This window comes from Plecotus auritus (assembly GCF_963455305.1).
Source record: "Plecotus auritus genome assembly, chromosome: 14".
NCBI lineage: Eukaryota > Metazoa > Chordata > Mammalia > Chiroptera > Vespertilionidae > Plecotus > Plecotus auritus.
Window position 1 is genome coordinate 1,709,532 of NC_137780.1, and position 20,921 is coordinate 1,730,452.

The following is a 20,921-nucleotide window of genomic DNA, read 5'->3' on the forward strand; positions in this document are numbered from 1 at the left end:
AGGGCTCCCCCAAACGCCGTGTCTGGCGTGCGCTGGCGAGTTCAAGGGCGCCGTGCTGGAGAGAAGGGGGCGGGAGGGCACAGCCAGGCTCTCCTGTCACCTGCACAGGCCCGTCGGGGGCGGCTCCGGGCTCCCCGTCTCCTGCACAGGCCCGTCGGGGGCGGCTCCAGGACGACAGAGCGAGGGGCTCGCGGAAGAGCCGTTTCTGGAAGTGGGACGGGCGGGCAGGAGAAATATCGGCAGGCGTGAGGGGGGACATCAGCTCCACAGACAGTTTACTGTGCTCGTCTTAACGGTACGTCTTTATTGATACGAGGGTATGATACAACGCTCCAAGCTAACGCCCGTTTCCTCAGTCTGTGTATCCGAAGCTTTAACAAAATAAAAGATTTTCACAGAAGAAGTCCGTATGACAGGCTGTGGGCATACGGGGCGGGGTGGGGGGGGGGATTATGCGCTTGCGGGTTAGACACATAATACATTCACTGTCGGGGGAAAACATCGCATATGAGTAACATTTTGGCCAAAATAAATATGTAAATGTGAACAGCCATACCTGGAGCACATCGATACAGGACGGGGCTTTGTAACGGGGACCGGGTGGGTGGGGACACACGGGAAGCGCTGTGACATCACTGAATTCACACCCATCGCCCGCGGGGGCGGGGGCGGGCGCTTCACTTCCACAGGGACGCCCTCGGCCACCCCCCGCCCCTCGGCGCACACCGGCGTCACCCACGTCACCCAGGGAACCGTGTCTCCACCAGGCTTAGGACCAGAGGCGCCTTTCATTCCACTGCCCCTCAAACCCAGTCAAACGTTTGGCTTGATCAATACGCAGCTCACCGAGGAACGGACGGCCTCTGACGGGCGGTCATAACACTGGAAACTCCCGATCGACGCTCGACATCACAATCTTTTTTGGACACGGTGGTCTCTTCAGGAGAAACACGGACGTGACGCAAAGTTCCCTCGTGTAGGAAATGACCACGGGTTTCCCTGACCGTTCGACGCCCCCCCTGCCCCCCGCCCCCCCCCCCAACCCCCACGATTTCCTCCCGCAGACGGAGTCGCTGGGAAGAGCAGCTCACACCTTCGCTCGGGAACTTTGAGCACCGTGAGGGCTGCAGCCGATGCGTTTCAGACCCGGGGGTTTAGAGACTGCAAGAAAAGGGGGGGCACGGGCTCCCAGCGAAGAGCACCTCATCTCGCCAACCCCGTCGCCTTCCAGTGAACACCAGCCCCTGGGGGACCAGAGCCCCCTCCGCCCCGTGGCGGGGGGACAAGTCTGTGGGCGCTGGGATCTGGGAAGCAGACAGCCGGCCCACCGGGCCCCGTGCACCTCTCCCAGGACCAGCCCCTCGCTTCCAGGTGAAGATGGGGGGGCTGGCACACTGGGGAGAGGCGGGGTGTGTACGGGGCGCCCTCTGCACAGTTAAAGTTCACACGTGACTTGAATGTATTCCAGCGGCCGCCAGAGAAATACTTACATGAAAACACGGAGCCAGCAGCTCCATCCGCTAGAGGGCGCTGTTCTCCCAAGACCGGGCAGGAGGGAGGGTCCCAAGGTCGCAGCAAGGTCGCAGGGTGGCACCGCGGCCCTTGGCGGTGACGGCCACTCTGGTCACCGCTCACACGGGGCACGCGGGGAACAGATGTGCCCGCACAGCACCCACGAGACCGTCCACGCCCTCGCCCTCCACGAAGCGCCGCCCTCGCCCTCCTCACGCCTGGATGCAGCACGCGCTCAGAGCCTCCAACGGAAATGTCCGCCTCCCCGCACCCATCCCACGCCGGCTCTCCTTCCTTCACACACATGCTGAGTTACCGCCTTGTCGCCCGCACACAACCGCACACGCCTCCCCCCCCCACTCCCCTCCGACAACCGACACACACACGTGCAGACAGGGCCGGCTGGGCGAGGTCCGGGGAACGTCCTCAATCCCAGGCAGGTGTGGGGACACCGAATGCTCTTGGGGGCACAGGCCGCCAGGATCTGACACACCAGGGTGAGAGGCACAGAGGACATAAATAAGAAAGCAACGTGAAGAATACGACAGGTTTTCCGACGGGGACGGTGAAGTGCCCACACAATCCTGAATAAACGTGTGCTTACGCTCCAGAGCACAGCTGTGGGCTAAGCCTTCGGTGCACAAAGGAACCGGAAGACAGCACTGCGAGCTCACTTAACGGATATCTTCCAACGTACAAACGATAATAAAGACACAGAGAACCCTCAGAGCACGCCCCCTCCGAGGCACCCCACGCCAGGCGCCGCTCCTAACCACTTTCCAATGGGCTCGGGGATGCCATGTGGATGCAGAGCGGACGCCACGGTGGGACACAGAACGCGGCGGGACCCTTCAGTGTCGGACTCACACTTTGTCCCCAGATGCTTTCCCGTTTCAGAGGCGCCTTTTGAATGTGTGAGCCGAGAACCTTAAATGTTTCCCCAACAGCCCACGTCACCGTTTCCCTTACGAACTGTATTGCAAAGACCACAGTGCGAAGAACGAAAACACACATTCCAACTTTTAAAGCGAAAACGGCCCCACACGTTCACAATCGTGTTCACGTCGACGTCCGCGGCTGACAGGCCCGCGGCCCCCGACGCCCGTGCAGGCGGCGTCTCCCGTGAGGGCCCGGGGCGCCCACAGTTTGGCACTGAGCGTCGATCCCAACACAATTCCTCACGAGACCTCTCCACGAGGCTCCGATCTTCGGCCACCAGAACCGTCCTGTCCCGTTTCCTCTCCCAACATGCACTCTGATCATTCCAAAGTCACCGGGTTTTGAAGGCGGCGGCGGACACGGGGACAAATGAAGCTTATCTGAAAACTGGGGAAGGGTTCCAAGCGCATGAGCTCTGAAGGAGTCACCTCGCCCCCCGGACGGACGCCGGGAGGTCTGGGCGGCAGGAGATGCTCTGGAGCGTGGGGCTGTCCACGGCCCGGGCGCTCAGCTGCTCGAGGCGCACGCGTGCATCCTCTTGGCCACGTCGTACACGTAGGTGACGTCCGGCCGCTTCTCGGGGTCGGGGTTGATGCACATGTTCACCAGCTGCCGGAGCTGCGGGGACAAAGGCAGGACACTGAGAAGCCGGTCCCTCACCGAGACGGACGGGGCCGGCGCGGCTGGACGCAGAGGGAAGCAAGCACGTGCGGTGGCTGCATGCTCATCTGACCCGAGACACACGTGACTCGTGGAAGACTTCACCGCAACCCGGCGGAGGGCCCAGGAAGTCCTTCCTCACTGGTGAGCGTCTGTGGCAAGCAAAGGGCACTTTCCACGCGAGGTGCTGCCCTCTGAGGCCACAGGATGGACCTTGAGAACATCATGCCAAGCAAGAGGTCGGACGGAGAGAGTCAAGAAGCGTGTGGTTGCCTCAGAGGTGGGACACAAAACTGAAAACTACAAATGAACGAAGAAGAAAAACAAACAAAAACCACAGACACAGACCACAGAATGCTGGTTACAGAGGGAGGGGTGGGGGCCGTAGAGGGTAAAGGGGGTCAAATCAACGGTGACGAAAGGAGACCCGACTTTGGGGGGTGGGCACGCAGTGCAACAGGCAGATGACGTGCCATGGCATTGCACCCTGGAAACCAAATGGCCGTCCTAACCAGTGTCGCCCCAGTACACTGAATTTTAAACGGAGGCCGTGTCCACAATCAGCAGCCAGGTTCTTCTGCCTCGTACATATGCCTTTAGGGATAATTCAGATTTTTCGAAAACTTGCATTAACTCTTTCTGGTCAGCCTATCAGCGCTTGTGAAATCACCAAATTACTATAATCTCTTCACAGTCATCACGTCTACCTCTCAGGAGCTCGGATGCCCACGGATGCTCCTGAGACAGAGCGGAGAACAGCACAGAAACCTTATCTTTTCTCCGCGGTCACCCTCCCCCTTCCTCCGTCTCCCCTGAGCCTCGGTGCCCAGGCCCTGCAGGCCCACGGGCGGGCGGCCGAGGCCGATGGCCAGCAGTGACCTCCAGGAGCAGGGCCAGCGGCCTGGAGGGGGAGCCCAGGAGGAGGGGCTGGGGGGCAGGCGGGGGGCAGGCAGGACAGCCTCCTGCAGGAGACACGCCCAAGTTTGGTTTAAAGGGAACCTGCTGGCCTGGTAAAGACGGGGAAAGCGTGTTTCAGAAAGAGGCAATGGTGCCCATAAACACACGGAGATCCACTGGACTCCTAGCAGAATCGGGGCCGGGGGGGGGGGGGGGAGGGAAGGGGGGACTACAGAGCCGTTACCGTTTAGCCGTAAAACTGACATCTACTGGCCTGGTCTGGATGACCAGCTCCGTTTTCATCCTGTCCGGCACGTTCCCACCCTGGAAACTACCCCGACGTGGACTGGACCGACCGAAAGCCCCATCTGCCAGCAGAGCCACCTCAGGGTGCCCCGAGCGTGGCTTCTCGGACAGGAAGGCGGAGTGACTATGGCACAGGCCGCGTGGGGAGCCCCCAGGAGGGAACACGCTCTGGCCCCCGCTCTGAGCCCCGCCCGGAGGACATGCCTACACGCTGCCCAGAGCCGGTCCTCCTCGGTCGCACCTCCCGTGTCCGGAAGGAGCTGGCGTCCGCGTTGACCCGGACAGCACAGCCGCCTGCTCACCGGGCACGGACCTACGGGGCCGCGGGAGGGACGTGCTGCCCGTGGGAAACCACGCGCGGGGACCCCCGTGGGAAACCACGCGCGGGGACCCCCGTGGAGTGAGGAGGGGGCCGGAGCCTTCCACGGGCAGACTCCGCCGACTTGGGTACCTGCCCCGTGGCCGGCGCCGGCCGACCTCGCACTCAGCGGCCAGAAGTGGCCCCGCAGGCAGGCGGCTCCCACCACCGGCTCCATCATTAAAATCCTGCTGGAGGTCACCATGGCAACCGCCCGCTGCGCCCGCATCTCCTCATCAGCAGCATGTGAAATGCAAATGCGGCGCGGAGATCAGTGCAGGAGGCGGCGGAGGAGGCAGGCGCGTGAAATATTCATGCCTCGCGGAGGGGAGGCAGCGTGAGTGACACAGCACAGGGCCGGCCCCGACATGCCGGCGGCTCCACCATCGCTGTGCCCACGGCCGTGCGGGCGGCGCCCCGTGCTCTGTGCCAAGCCGTGTTGATGCTGTTCCGGCCCCAGCAGCCATCAGGAGCAGCTCCCGGGGCCGCACAGCGTCCGACAGAGACGACGCTTCCCAATGAGCCTCACGGCCCGCACACGTGTGCGCTCCAACGGCCTCAACGCAAACGCTGTGGACACGAAGCAACGCCCGGAAAGGCGCCGCAGCACCGAGGCCGAGGCTCCGACGGCAAAGCCCCGGAGGGTTCCCCGTTCACGCACGCGGGCTCCCGTTCCCGCACGGACAGAAACGGAACGCTGGCGGCCCAGCCACCAGCGAGCTCCGCAGACCTCGTGCTGCTCCTGCCCCTCGGGGCAAACAGGACCCTGCTCCTGAGGAGAGGCCCTTGCGCGTCCTCGGGGCCCCCACCGGCTCCCGCAGGGACGGCAACAGGCCACACACCAGGCTGGCCGAGGCCTGCCGCTCCGTGTCTCCTTCGCGGGTGACATCACGCCGGGGCTGCTGACGTCATGCGGGAATGGCTGAAGCCGTCACGTATGAGGCTGGCATGGGAGGTGCTGAGCGGAGCCCCGACAGTTCGTTTACGGGGGCCCAGCCAGCAAGGCTCCGACTCGAGGCTCCGAGAGGGACCTTCCACGAGGTCCCTCCAGCCCCATCCACGTCTCACAGGGCCGCAGCGAGAGCCGACACCCGCCCGTGGGAGCCCGCGGGGGACGGGACGGGGGTGAAGAGGGGGGGAGAGCCGACAGCATGAGGCTGAGGGACGGGTGGCCGAGAGATGCCCGTTTCTGTTCTGGGAGGACAGACAGGAGGGGGTTCAGCCAAAGGGGGGCGTGCTGGCTGCCGGTAGCTCTGGGGGTGAGGAGGGCGGAGCTGCCCCTGAAGAGGGCCCTGGGGCCACGGGGACACGGGGACACGGGGACACAGGGACACGGGACCACCAGCCTGGGCCTGAGCGGGGGCTGAGCCCTGACTGCCCCTGGCGGGTCCCGTCGCACCCAGGTGGCCGCGTCTACACCACTCCATCCACGAATCGCAGGGCAACTGAGACAGGAGCCTCCGGGGAACGGAACGGGGAGAAGGGCCGCCCGGCCGCCTGCACGTGCAGCCCGTGCTTGGGGAAGGGAGCGCCCTCCATCGCACGGACGCTGGCGGGCGGACGGACGGACGGGCGGACAGACGCTGTGGGGGCCGAGCACTCACCTCCTCCGAGTAGTGGTCGGAAGGCAGCGGCGGGTAGTCGCACTGCTCGATCTTCTTGCACAGCGAGTACAGGTTCATCTTGTCGCCGTAGAAGGGGCTCTGCAGGGCGGCCATCTGCAAAAGGCCCGTGACACCGGGTGGTCAGAGGGCCGTCTCCCGGGACCCCTGCGCGTCCCCGGGGTCGGACAGTGACAGACCCTCACACAGTGCGCGGGCCTCGGGCCTTCACGGGGACCCCTTTCTGCCACTATCTGGGAACCTCTCAAACCTCACTTCCGTGTTTGGTTGTCAGTTTTCCACGTTTAAAACCCCCAAGAGGGAGAAACGGTTATCGCGTATTTATTTACGTACATACACAGCACAACACTGAGAAAAAGGACGTAAAGTAATTGAAATCCGTTGTAACTAGTTGTCATCAAAGCAACTAGTACTACCTCAGGACTAACTAGACCTGACGGTCTACACTGAGTGGCCAGATGATGATGATCTCTGAACGCATAATAATCTGGCCACTCAGTGTATATATATATATTAGAGGCCCGGTGCATGAATTCGTGCATGGGTGGGGTCCGGCCAGCCTGGCCAGGGGGAGGGGACATGGGCGGTTGGCCGGCCTGCCTGCTGGTCGAACTCCTGGTCGAGGGGACAATTTGCATATTAGCCGTTTATTCTATAGGATGTACACGGAGTGGCCAGATTAGTATGCGTTCAGAGATCACAATAATCTGGCCACTCGGTGTGTATGGAACACTAACGGCCGAACAGAGCACACGGCGCTATGGCTAACGCTGAACTGGCACCGGCCGCGGCTCAGGGACGAGAACGGGCGTACGGCTCTCGCTCACCGCTCCTGTGGGAAAGGCTCCCACCGCGTCCAACACCTGATCCTCAGGGCTGCAGGGACCTGGAACTTTCCTTCCTATGAAAGCAGCTCAAAAAACCACTAAACACACCCAAAAGCTCCGGCTCACAGGCACCCAAGTGAGGTTTTCAATGCAGGAAGAAAAAAAAAAAAAAAAAAACGACTCAAGGGATGAACACCTTTTAAGAAGACATTACTGAACTCACATCGATTCCCAGGAGGGCTCTAGGCTGGCATTTAAAGTGCACGCGAGGACGCGGCAGGCCGGTTACACGCTCAAACCCAGTTTCGAATGTTCGCGTCCCGTTCGACCCCCTGGCGGCTCGAGGCGCAGAGCGAGGATGCGGGCGGGCGGGGCTGCCCGAGCCAGTCACCCCGTTCTGCGTGTGCTAATCCGCCGGCGTTGGGGGGGGACAGTGTGCACGCTCCCCAGACAGGCGGGCGCGTGTGAAACACGCCGGTCCGTGCTACGCTGCTCAGGCGCGTCGGGGGACGGCCGCGCGAAATGCTCTCCTGCCTGCGGTGCCCGGGTTTAACCCCTTCGGTGCCTCGGGCAGGAGGCCCGGCCTGCATCTTACGTAAGATCCCCGCTCCTGCACGAAACACCTCGGAGCAGCTCCCCGGGGAGAGGAGAGAGGAAACCGAATGTCCCCGATCTCCGAGAACACTCCCTGGGGAGGACATTTCTAAAAGAGGAGCCCCAATCGTCATCACGTGTGTTTGTGTTCAAAGTGCAAGGACAGCCCTGGCTGGTGTGGCTCAGTGGATAGAGCATCGGCCTGCAGACTGAAGGGTCCCGGGTTCGATTCCCGGTCAGGGCACAGGCCTGGGTTGCGGGCTCGATCCGCAGTGGGGGGCGTGCAGGAGGCAGCTGATCCGTGATTCTCTCTCATCATGGATGTGTCTCTCTCTTTCTCTCCCTTCCTCTCCCTTCCGCTCTGAGATCCATACAAAGATATTTAAAATAAACGCAAGGACGCCGCCTGGTAAAACAGGACATCGCAGACGGGGCTGAGTATGCGAGCGGCTCCGTCCACGGGCGGGGCCCCCACACCTGCGCCAGGGGCTCCTCGCAGGACGGAGCGCAGGCCCTCAGGGGTTAACAGGGCCGGCGTGTTCTCACGCATCTCCTGCTCTGACAGATGAAAAATGTCAACTGTCCTGTTTTTATTTTCCAGCTCGTGCACTATTCATCTGGCTCATTAGTGCCGCTCGGCGCGGCCCTGACAGCTGCTCGCCCTCTCCGCCCGGCAGCTGAATTTTTCAGGCTAATTTGATCCTCCGCGCGGAGCCGGCCGCGGGGGTGATTGACGTGCTCCCTGACCTCCGGGGCCCGGCTCCCCTGATTAGTATTCCGGGGGCGTCGCGGGGACGCGGGCCCTGCCTGTCTCCGGGCTGGTGGCAGCTCTCTCTTTTCTGAACTGTAAGCCACCAACCTACAACCCGACGCGGGCGCAGCCGCTGAGCGGAACAACAACGGAGCTGTGTAAAACCGCCTTTTCCGTGTAAAGGTCCCTGTAGCCACGGCGGCATCCTGGTTTTAATTAGTCGTCTACTTTGTTGCATATCAATTAAAACGGTGCTGCGAGGTGTGTGGGTTTATTTATTTTTTTTTTTGAGGTCTCGGGAATATTTGAAAGTCTAATTTCCTGAGTTTTCAGACACATTTTGAGCGAAGGCTCCGACGCCTTCGTGGTGCCTTCGGAGTGGGACGCCATGTGAGAGACCCGTGTCATCGCACGGCCGGTTTTAGGGGCGCAGTCCCCGGGGTCTCCAGGGACGCGCTATCGGCACCTAGCTGGGAGCAGATGCAACATAATGTGGAGGAACTCTCTAGAAGAATGCCAGCTCTCCCGGATGACCTGCTCGCAGGAACTGAGCAAATGCACCGACATGGAAGCTGATGGCGACGGGACACACACCTCATTTCAAAATCGCCCACGGCCGAAAGCCAACGGGCGGAGGCGTGGCCACCACAGTCACCGTTCGTTCGGGTGGTGACCCTTCGGGACACAGAGGGGACACCCCCCGGGGCAGAGCCGGGTGCGGAGGAGGGCCCGTCCTGACCTGAGGGTCTGTGGCCCTAAAGAACCCTGCAAACTCCCCCCCCCCCCCGCCCCCCGACACCTCCGACTTCAAGCGAACTTTCCCGTTTTCACGGAGTCTCTTCGGGGCTCGCTTTGCTGCTCCTCCCGGGGGTGAAAGGAAGGTGCTGCTTGATGACACCCGGCGCTGCGGAAGGCGTCTGAGGTCGAAACGGGCATTAAAAGCATTCGCGTGGCCGTGACCGGTCAGTCACTTCCTAATCAAGCAGCTCTTGCTAACACTGTGCCGAACTGAACAAAACACCCCGAGTGTAAAGTAATAAGTATCACCTGCATACGTAAAATAACTGTTATTTCACCCACTCATAACTGTTCGTGATACACATTACCCGAGGGACATAGCTAAGAACATTTAAAAACCCTCTCTTTGTAAGTCATCATTAGTCACTTAGTAGGGAGAAGAAGACAGTCATCTCAAAACAAACCACCTCTCTAAAAGGGGGCTGTGAACCCGCCGTCAGTAAAACCACAATTAAAGGTCAGGATTCACGTTACAGGGCGGACCGTTAGCCGGACGCCTCGCCGAGCGCGCATCCCATTTAGGAGTGAGAGGTGCACCAGCTTCCCCGAGACGCTGACACGGGAAGGTGAGGCCATGGCTCCCCCTCGATTTGCTTTATTGCGGGAGGTTCTCAGCTGTGGGCTCGTTCTGAAACGGCAGCGCTGGTGCAAAGCCTTTGATCCTAGGAGATGTCTCTGCAGTGCGGGCTGAAGCCCCCTGGGCGCCCTTGCTCGGTGAGGGGAGGTGGGTCCACGCTCCGCCCCCTCCCCGCCTGGGTCCCGCCCGGCAGTGTGTGCGGGACGATCAGCCTGCACGACTCCGTGTTCCGCGGGGAACGGTCAGCGGCCGCCGGGCAGAGAGCATTGCGCCGAGTGGACCGATACAAACTGTTCCTCGTGGAAATGGAATCGAGAGAATGGCCTGTTTGCCTGCCATCCTTAAAGCCCAATTACTCCACATGGAAGGGAAAGAGAATGGTGATAAAGGTCTTTCCTGATGCTTCCATAGCTAAGTCCATCCCATTACCCCTCTCCTGCAATGCACAGATAAGCCAGTCTGTCACAGCTGTTCACATGTGTATTTTTACAAATAAGTTGTGCTGAAAACATCACATCAACATAAAGAAAAACATTAAAAAATAAAATTCTCATCAAAAGGAAGTAATCTGAAAATACATTAAAGAAGTGGATGTGCAGGAATGGACGGTCACCGAATTCCGCTATAAAAGCGGTTACCACACACCCGGATCCGTAATGAAACATTGGTTCTTACTCAGCAGCCAGGGCACCACCGGTGCCTCCTGTGCGGACAGGGGGTGCACGACAGCGAGGAAGACACGGGACACACGAGCGGAGACAGGACCTACCTCGTACAGGAGGCAGCCCAGAGACCAGATGTCCGACTTGAAGTTGTACCCGTTTTCATGTATTCTCTCGGGAGACATGTAATACGGGGTGCCCACTGCAAAACACACCAAACGAGACAGCATGGAGCGCGGGTGAAGGTGCAGCCTGGTCAGAACTTACACTCAAATGTCGGCATTAAACACGTCACCGGGACCTCTCACTACAGTCACAACTCGGCTTCTGAGAACACGCAACTTTCAAACCCCTCTCCTCCCCCCAGACCCGGGAAAGCAGAGCCGATTGGACTCGTCAGCTTTTAGAGAAACCTCCCTGAGAACACGATGGGGCCCTGACCCTACACGCCACCCCACGGGGCACCCTCGCCGCCTGCCCTGCGCCCACTCTGGAAGGACGGGGACAGGCGTGGTGCGTCGCGGGGGGCGGGCCACGCCTGTGCGAGGCCCCGGGCCCGGGAACGGCCGGCGTCACGCCTCGGAGACCTTGCGGGGACTGGAGCTCCAGGGGCCTTGTGGGTTGGCGTGCTCCGACGTGCTGATGCCGTTCTCTCTCTTGTGGCCGCTTCAGATCCTGCTGCCACAACCACCGTCCACATGACAAGTGAGCCTTCGTTAAACGTATTCTTTACAAAATACGCTGCTTTAGCTGGACATTTAAGTTACACGCATCTCACGTATGTGTTCACGTGTAAACCTGCGTGGGCTACTCACCTCTGATGCACACACTTCCAGTCACCTCGGGAGAAGTGGGAGGGGGGAGGTCAGTCACTGACGGGATAAATGCAAAGCTAACTGCTGGGCACAGGCCTGGGGGGGCCCTCGTGCCCTCTCGCTGCTGCCGATGTGTCTGCGTGGGGACCGGGCCGTGCCGGCCCAGGGCTCTCGGGGGAGCCGGGAGCTGGGCCTCCTCTCCCAGTGGGTCCATCCTTCCCTCTCGCCGCCCGGCAGAGGCCGACAAGCCTCAACGCTCAGGAAATCCCAAGCACATCCCACACCGCGATGGGCCTCCCACACGTCCAATGAGCGGACACGTAATTCCGCCCTGAGCCCTCTCCCCAAACCGCGGGCAGCTGTCCGTTACCGCCCCGCCCGGAGAGGGCTGTGACTCTGGGGACAGCTGGGCGGCTGGGCGGCGCCGGACCGGACTCCAGAGCGAGGGTGAGCGCCCGAGGCCGGGAGGCAGGAGGCCTCCCCCCCGTAGCGCGGGAATTCGTGGCTGGAGGTCAAGTGGGATCTATTCTACCCTCCATAGCAGGTACCTACGTCCTTTTAACCTCCCGCCACGAGTGAGAGGAGACATAAACGTCATCGTGAAGAACAGAGGGAGGCTAATGTAAGGGAAAATGGCTAACAACAGAAAACGCTATCTGGCCTTTTTTTTTTTTTAAATTATACTGAGACACTCATTCAAACGGTTTTTAAAGTGTTCATGACACGAACTGACTTATTCCAGCTCCACGAGCAAGTTTTACATGGTATACGTTCTCTCACAGCGATAAAGGCGTCCTAAGATGTAGGCTCCCCAAGATGAAGACGGACTTCAGGTCTACAAAACGTCAGAGAGACCGAAGAAAAGCCCGCCAGCACGCCGCTACGTGGACCGTGTGACTGCGTCGGCTTCCACGTTGTCAGAACAAGTTACACACCTGCTCGTGGCCAGGGAGGCGGGCTCGAAGCAGCTTCATGGGACGCCGCCTCTGCTACCTTTCTGCCGGGAGGAGGTGCGGGGGGGGGGGGGGGGGGGGGCCAGAGACACACAGCCAGCCCAGCGTGGGCCCGCGGGCACACCGGGTCGCTCTGAGCCTGGCACTGAACACACAGCCATCTCAGGCCCCGGCCCCGGAGACACGGCTGGGAAACCCGCGTCCTTCCTCCTGAAGCAGCAGAGGCGGCTCCCGAGTCGGAGCCTGCGAGCCAGGACAGGCCCCGGGGTCAGTGGCCCTGAACTGCCCGCTCAGCAGCTGTGTCCCCGTGAAGGGCTCACGCACAGTGTGAGTCACGCACCTCCGCCCAGCGCCGCCGCTTCCCTCCAGAGAGGACGCGAGTTCCAAACCAGCCCCTGGAAGGAGCCCTGGTCAGACTGCACATCCGCCTCCTTCGCGGCTGAAACCCCAGTTGCTGCAGAGCGCGCCACGGGGGGAGCTGGGGGGGGGGGGCGGGGGGGTGGCCGCAGAGCGCGCCACGGGGGGAGCTGGGGGGGGGGCGGGGGGGGTGGCCGCAGAGCGCGCCACGGGGGGAGCTGGGGGGGAGGCGGGGGGGCGGCCGCAGAGCGCGCCACGGGGGAGCTGGGGAGGGGGGGCGGGGGTGCGGCCGCAGAGTGCGCCACAGAGGAGCTGGGGGGGGTGCGGCTGCAGGCGGCCCCCGGCGCCCAGGATGAAGCTGCTCTGCCGCCTGCTCCAGGGCCCGACCCTCCCAACCGAAGCCGGGGGCAGACACGCCTGGGAACAGGGGGGCCCCGGGGTGAGACTCCGACTCTGGCCTGAGCGATGGCCACGCGTGCCCTCGGCTGGGGGGGTCTCAGCCAGCGGGCAGTCTGTCCTCTGCCCGTTCGGAGGACGTGCGGCGAGGTTTGCAGCCGGTGGGTTTTCCCGAGGCGGCTCTGCCAGAACCACTTCCCATCATCCCCTTCTCCAGTCCAGGCCACTGGGCGGAGGAAGCCGCTGGAAGCAGGACTGACCCGGAAGAAAGCCCGTGAGGGTGAAAGACACGTTCCCATTCAATAGAGAGAGAGCTCAGAATCCACGCACAGTGACGACAGCGAAGGGCTTCTTCACGGAACCTGTGCTACTTTCTCCCTTAAAACGGACAGCACGGCTAAGGCCACCACGGGGCTTCGGCCACAGGGGGTGCGCCACGTCTAAGGACCTGGGCACCCAGCACGGAAGGCCGACGCCTGTCAGCAGCCATTAACAGGACGGGGAGGACAGCATTGCAGGAACAGACCCGCCTCCCAGGGGACAGGTCGTCCGCACAGATCCATAGGAGACAATGGCCCAACAACACCACAGGCCCGACGGACAGAACCGACGGGCGACACACTCCCTCCGCAGCATCGAACACACGTGCCTTCCAACCACACGGGACGCCCCGGGAACCGACGGGCAACACTCTCCCTCCGCAGCATCGAACACACGTGCCTTCCAACCACACGGGACGCCCCGGGAACCGACGGGCGACACACTCCCTCCGCAGCATCGAACGCGCCTTCCAACCACACGGGACGCCCTGGGAACCGACGGGCGACACACTCCCTCCGCAGCATCGAACACACGTGCCTTCCAACCACACGGGACGCCCCGGGAACCGACGGGCGACACTCTCCCTCCGCAGCATCGAACACGCCTTCCAACCACACGGGACGCCCCGGGAACCGACGGGCGACACACTCCCTCCGCAGCATCGAACACGCCTTCCAACCACACGGGACGCCCCGGGAACCGACGGGCGACACTCTCCCTCCGCAGCATCGAACGCGCCTTCCAACCACACGGGACGCCCTGGGGTGCCTCCGGGCCGGGCACAGAGCCGTGCTCCGCGAACTGCAAGGCGGGCGTCGAGGAAGCATGTGTGCCGGCCAACACGGTACCCAACGGGAGATCAATGCCGAGAAGAGAAGGGCCGAGAGCGCCACGCGTGCGACCACGCAGAGGAACACGAGGAAGCCGGACGTGCCCGAGACCCGCGGCAGCGCAGCGCCCGCATCTCTGGTCCAAAGCGGCGTCGGTTCTAGGAGGGAGCCCATCGCGATGCGGCCCCCCCTCAGGAAGCACGGGACTCTCCAGCGGGCACCAAGGAGCCAGGAGGGGCCCAAGTCAGCAGAGGAAAGGGAGGGTAACGAGCGCAGAGGGGCAGGTTCGAGACCCGACCCAGAACAAGTGTCAGTGGGAGCAAGAGCCGTTCTTTGAACAGAAAAGCCAGATGGACAAGCCGTTAGCCAGACCTGCCAAGAAAAAGGGGGAGGAGGCCGAATAGAGAGAGCCAGAAAGGAACCGGGGAACTGCAGCGATGCCACAGGGACACCACGGGTCACAGGGTACCGTGAACAGTCAGGCGCCAACACAAGGACCATCTAAGAGAAATGAATCGACTCCTAGATTCATACCATCTTCCAGGATGAACTCCTGAAGATATCCCGGGTAGACTCACTAATAATGAAATTAGATCAGTAATAAAATAAAACAGAAAAACTCCCAACAAACACACATCAGGTCCAGATCGCTTCACACGTGACTTCTCCCAAACATTTAAAGGAGAATCACGTGTCCTCCAAACTATCCCCCAAATTACAGATAAACAAATGCTTCCCGACTCGCTCTACGCAGCCAGCAGTACCCTGTCACCAAAACCAGACAAAGACACAAAACACAGACATGCATACAGGCCCCGATTCCTGAGAAACATACATAAATGCAAAAATCTTCCACAAAATGTCAGCTCATCAAATTCGAAAATACATTTAAAAACCATAATCATGACCAAGTGGGATTTATTCCAGGGCTGTAAGGATGTTTTAACACCCACAGCTTGACACACCACAGCAACAAAACACGGGATTAAAATCCACACAGCACTTTAATAGATGCCGAGGAAAAAACAACCATTCACCAAACTCGACACCAATTTCTGGCAAAAAAAAACTCTCAACGAAGTGGGAACAAAGGAAACGCACCTCAACTTGACCGAGGCCATCCCACAGGACAGGCCCGCAGCTGATGTCATACCCATCCCCAGCTTTTCCTCCAAGATCAGAGGACGACAAGGATGCCCCCGTGGCCACCTGTCCTCAGAGCATTAGAAGTCCCGGCCACAGCCATCAGACAAGAAAAGAAAGGTGAACCGTCCCAGCCAGCGCGACACCCAGGAAGACAGGGCGGTCTGTTCAGGCCACATTCCTGGTACCACCACGACCGTCACCTACACAGCGGCCTGGCGTCTGCACAGCACGTGTTGGTGTTCAGACAACCGTCCACACACGTTACGCTGTCAGGTCACTCCCAGGTTACCGCGCTCTCCGTTCCGGGAAGGCCGAGGAACAACACGAATTCTGTCAGCGGAGAGTGATGTACCATCGAGGCGGACTCCATGGCGACAGCTACAACGAGTCTGCTCACTGGCCCTCCTTTACCAAGAGCCGCGGGAGTGCAGGGAGTGGGGTCCCCCGGGACCCCAGAGTATCACCAGTACGCTCAGGAGGAGGAGCTGCGTGTGGGCGGCGCCTGGCGAGCCCCCCCGGGGGGCTCCCCCCCCCCCCCCCCCGGCCTCTCACCTAAAGAGTGCGCCGCCGTGGTCTTGGAGCTGAAGAAGCGGCCGAGGCCCAGGTCCCCGAGCTTGACCACGCCCGTGGCCGTGATGAACACGTTGGCCGGTTTGATATCTGCGGACAAATGCAGGCGGGGGGAGAGGTGAGGCCAGCGGAGCTGCTTTCAAGGATCAAATATCTGTTGAACCCGGTTTGGCTCAGTGGATAGAGCGTCAGCCTGCGGACTGAAGGGTCCCGGGTTCGATTCCGGTCAAGGGCATGGACCTTGGTTGCGGGCACATCCCCAGTGGGAGGTGTGCAGGAGGCAGCTGATCGATGTTTCTCTCTCATCGATGTTTCTAACTCTCTATCCCTCTCCCTTCCTCTCTGTAAAAAATCAATAAAATATAAAAAAAAAAAAAGGATCAAATATCACATTTCCTGGTACAATTTAAAGTGCGCCCTGAACAGTCCGTCTGTCCGAATCCTGGACCGACCGCCTTATTTTGAGTAGTTTTTATACATCCTTGTGTTTCTGAGTCCTCAGTCCTCCGAGACAAATGACAATTAAGGCAGCATGATTCAGGTCACGAATAATTTTCATTTAGACACATTTTCCCCCTTTTCAAATACACTCTTGTGAAATAGAGCAGAAACAAACGTGTCCCTTCACGCCAATTTTAAATAAAATATCTGGCCACTTATTGAGATATTTACGTAAAATATGAAGTCACAGCTCTCCATACACATAACTTACGTGGGGTCTTTAGAACCCTGAACTCAGAGGCGCATCACTGACACTGTTCACGCCCCCCCCCCGCCCAAGGGGTCGATTCTTTCGTGATGGAGCCTTCACGTTATGCCCAACCACGTGACTCCCGGCCAAGACGCTGGGAGCTAGTGCTGCACCTGTGAACCCTGAGCGGCCATCAGTCTCCGCGCCTGGGGGAGACCCCCTCTTTATGCGCCCCACCCCCCTCCCCTGCCCGCACCTGCCTTGTTTCGCGCAGAAAAGAACCAGTCCCCATCCGGGCCTCCCTTACGGGCGCCTGGTCCTCGGGAGCTGTGACCGGCAGGTCAGTTCCTGCGAGGGCAGCCCCTGTGCCGTGCTGGGTGCACCGACGCCTAAATGGCGGGGCGTCCGGGGGTCGGGGGCGCCTACCTCGGTGCATGACGCGGCGGGAGTGCATGTGCTCCAGGGCGCTGCACAGCTGCACGAAGTACTTCCACACGGTCCTCTCCGGGATCAGCCTCTTCTGCTTCTTAAAGTGCTGCGGGGGGACGGGAGAAGGGGGAGAGCTGAAGGCCTTCGGCCCGATTCGGACCTGCTGACGCCCCTCGGGCCACGAACAGCCGGGGGCTGCCTGGGGGGCGGGGGGGGGCCCAGGGTTTCCACCCGCAGCTGTCAGCACAGCCGGCACCCGCCTTGGCGCTCACTGTGCACCCATTCAGAGCAACAGCATCTGCGCACACCGAGGCCCTCTCCTGGAAGGAAGACGTCGGCTTTGGCTGGAGGAAAAGCCAGAATAGAGTCGAGAACCTGGCGGTGATGATGTTCGCTAAGAGGATTCCTGTGCGGAGACAGGTCGCACTGCAGAACCCTTTTAAACAGACGCCGGACCACCTCAGTGACTGAAACCCGACTTCCATTATTAAACGTGAAAGGGGGTTGGGTTAAAAGCTTTCATAAATAGCCCTGACTGGCGTGGCCCAGTGGATAGAGCGTCGGCCTGCGGACTGAAGGGTCCCAGGTTCGATTCCGGTCAAGGGCATGGACCTGGGTTGCGGGCACATCCCCAGTGGGAGGTGTGCAGGAGGCAGCTGATCGATGTTTCTCTCTCATCGATGTTTCTGACTCTCTATCCCTCTCCCTTCCTCTCTGTGAAAAATCAATAAAATAATGTTTGTTGGGTAAAAAAAAAAAAAGCTTTCGTAAGTATTTCTATTGCACATTACAAGCCAGACTTGCAGTTCCCTTTGAATGAATGGAACTAAACTCCGTGAAAAAAGGGATGGAAGGTGGGGCCAACACTGAGCACCAATCGGGACGTGGGGGAGGGGGGAGGGGGGAGGGGGGAGGGGCCACGCATGAAACGAATTCCAAACCACAGGCCCAGGTGCCTGTCCGTTCTCCCAGGTGACTCCTGCTGGAAGAATACTCTAGAAAGACACCCATTCAAAAGCAAAACTGCCGTGGGTTTGCTATGTAACAGTATCCAGAGCTAGGAACGTTGGGTGAATCGTTACTGTAACACACACTGTGGCAATGAACTAACGTATCAGCAATGTCCGTGGCTATGACATCAGTAGCTAAAACGCATTAACAATCAGATGACCAGGCGATTAAGAAGGAAATCAGGGCGTTACTGCGATGATCAATGTCTCCCGTGTCGTGTCTTTAATTGGGGACTGTTGTCAGCATCAGTTTCGTCCTGAGGGGCCAGGCTGCAATATCGCTTCTACACTGATTTCCTCCCAGACCGGGGACGAGCCCAGAGCCGGCCTGCTGGGGCCTCCGGAGCGGGATTAGCATCAGGAGATCGGACGCCAACAGGAAGGTGGGACCAGGCGTCCTTCACCCCCAAACGAATGCCCGCAGCTCGCGCATGCCGGCCCACGACGGAGCGGCGGATGCTCTAACACAGACTCGAGCCCCTCATCACCACCACGCCGGCGGCTCCCTGAGAACGTCCATCACTGAGGAAATCCATCGCCTCCGGGAAAAGGCAGGACACGTGAAAACCGCCTGCGGACGCGCACGGGGAGCCGCTCCCGGACCCGGCGGTCTGGCTTCTCGTGGTTCCAGGAGGTTCTTCTCCGGGACTTTCTGTTCGAGCAGCAAATCCAAGAGGACGAAGACCCGGCGTCCATGGATGCCGCCCGGACAGGGACCCGGGGACGTGTGAGCATCGGGGTCAGGAACAGGCTGGGGAGGAAGACCCTGCTGAGTCTGGTTTGATCATGAGATAGAGCAGGGCCGGTTCATTACGTCACTGTCTCCCCCACTACGAGGTGTGTGCTCCTTTGAACGCGAGCTTTTCTTTAAACTTCCCCTGACGTTAGGAACACTTCCTTGGAGGAAAGCAGCCCTGACGATGGGAAAAGCTGTCTGTGCTGACGGGGCCCTGGCGGCCTCAGGAAAGAGGACGAGCAGGAAGAAGGCGGGAGCAGCTGGGTTCTGCTCACCCCGCTGAGATTTACTGTGCCGCTCCAAGCAGGACGTCCACAGGCCCCGGCACTTAAAAGAGAGGAGAACCACCTTTGCCCGAGACGCAGCCTAACGTCCGTACCTTTCACACGTTCATGCGCGAGTCCACGAGCATTCCGGCTCAAACCCTTTCCCGGAAAAAGGACAGCCCGGTGCGAGGAAGGACCCTGCGCTGCCGCCCGTGGCCAGGCCCCGGAGAGGCTCGTGGGGCTGAGCCCGAGAGAGAACCTGGCGGGGTCTCGCGGCCTCCTCTCCGCATCAGGTCCGAGCGGTGCCAGCACCTGCCCCCGGTGTGCCCGAGCCCCTGGGGTGTGACTCGGAGCCCCCGGTGTGTGACTCGGACCGCAGGGCGCAGGTCCCGGGCCTTGGGCAGGAGGGGGGCGCGCTCCTGTGTATAAAGTGCAGTTGTGTTTCAGACAGCACCACCACCGTGTGACCCAAGACTCCGGCACCATCCTGGGGTGACGCTGAGGCCGACGGCAGACCGCGTGGGCTCCCTGGCCGTGCTCACATGTCTGCCCGGCTGTCCACTTCTGCCTCTGGTGTGTGACTCGGAGCCCCCGGTGTGTGACTCGGAGCCCCTGGGGTGTGACTTGGAGCCCCCGGTGTGTGACTCGGACCGCAGGGCGCAGGTCCCGGGCCTTGGGGGGGGGGGGGGCGCGCTCCTGTGTATAAAGTGCAGTTGTGTTTCAGACAGCACCACCACCGTGTGACCCAAGACTCCGGCACCATCCTGGGGTGACGCTGAGGCCGACGGCAGACCGCGTGGGCTCCCTGGCCGTGCTCACGTGTCTGCCCGGCTGTCCACTGGACCCGGGGCCTCCCGGACGGTGGAGGACGCGGGCGAAACACAGGTCAGAGGCACGGGAGACGGATGGCACTGCTGGGAGCGTTTACTGCGTTCAGGGTCCAAGGTCAAGAGTGTGAGAGACGTCCCGAAGTGGCCCTATTTCCCGGCCTCCGCGCTTGGACAAGTGCAAATAAAGACGTGTCTGCAGATCTGAGAACCCGCCGCACCGAGGCGGCGAGCAGCAGTTATACGTTATGATGTCTGCGGATCATCCTTCTCTCCAAAACGCTGTTGGTACTTCAGCTAATTTTCCGAAGTCTGCAGTAACAGAAGTCTCCGCCCCACCCCCAATTCCCACGCCCGGGGTAACGTCCCCTCCCCCGGCGGAGCCGCCGCCAGGACAGCAGGGGCCTCCTGTGACGTCATCTCGCGGGCACAGGGGGCGCCGCGGGGGGGGTTGCTGGCCGAGCAGCTGCCGTGGGGCCGGCCCTGGCTGGGCCGACAGGAGCTCCGGCCGGTACGCCTCTGGGCGGGGCCCCGTCGCCTCCGTGCGAGTTGCCACCCCCGAGTCGTGTGCTGACAGTGGGGAGTGAGATGACGGGGCATGTGGCCCCCGGAACACGTGTCAGTCCAGCCCAGCGCACGACACGGAGAATGCACAGCACACCCCGCACTGGATGGGCGGAAATCAGCCGCACGCGTCCACTTGCCTGTGCAGCTGTGACCGCTGGTGAGAGAGAGACAGGTGATGGGAAACCCGGCTTCCTTTCATCCTGAACCTCATCTGGGAAGCTGCGTCTGACCGCAGCCTCGGGTACTCCGCGGCCCTAATTAGAGAAACACTGAGCGTCTCAGCTACACACGCTAATGCCACGTGTCAGCCGCTCCCGCCGTTAATTATTCATCGCAGGGATCTTTGATGCGCGGCTGCCTGGCTTCGCTCTGGAATCAGACCGGGAGCGATATTTCCTCTCCTCCCCAATTAGGCCGAGCCTGAGACACGGCCGTTCCACGGATGCACATGATTTACAGCTCTCCTCGCTGCGGGAGAGCGCGTCCCTCACGCCCAGCATCCGC

At 60.7% G+C, this 20,921-nt stretch overlaps 1 protein-coding gene across 7 annotated transcripts in view; it reads right to left on the reverse strand.

Moving 5' to 3' along the window:
* Positions 1–277: 277 nt before the first annotated feature.
* The window catches only part of NEK7 (NIMA related kinase 7), a 53,373-nt gene continuing 32,729 nt past the window's right edge, over positions 278–20,921 (reverse strand). For 4 of the 7 annotated variants that reach the window (XM_080650974.1, XM_080650972.1, XM_080650971.1 and 1 more), the window contains exons 6-10: positions 17,009–17,117; positions 15,874–15,981; positions 10,611–10,705; positions 6,277–6,390; positions 2,177–3,069 (exon numbers count right to left, since the gene is read on the reverse strand). In XM_080650974.1, coding sequence (XP_080507100.1) covers positions 2,959–3,069; positions 6,277–6,390; positions 10,611–10,705; positions 15,874–15,981; positions 17,009–17,117 — 537 coding nt within the window. In that variant the 3' untranslated portion in view covers positions 2,177–2,958. Of the gene's footprint in view, positions 3,070–6,276; positions 6,391–10,610; positions 10,706–15,873; positions 15,982–17,008; positions 17,118–20,921 lie in introns of all 7 variants that reach the window. The other 3 variants (XM_080650975.1, XM_080650976.1, XM_080650973.1) reach the window with 2 other exon arrangements.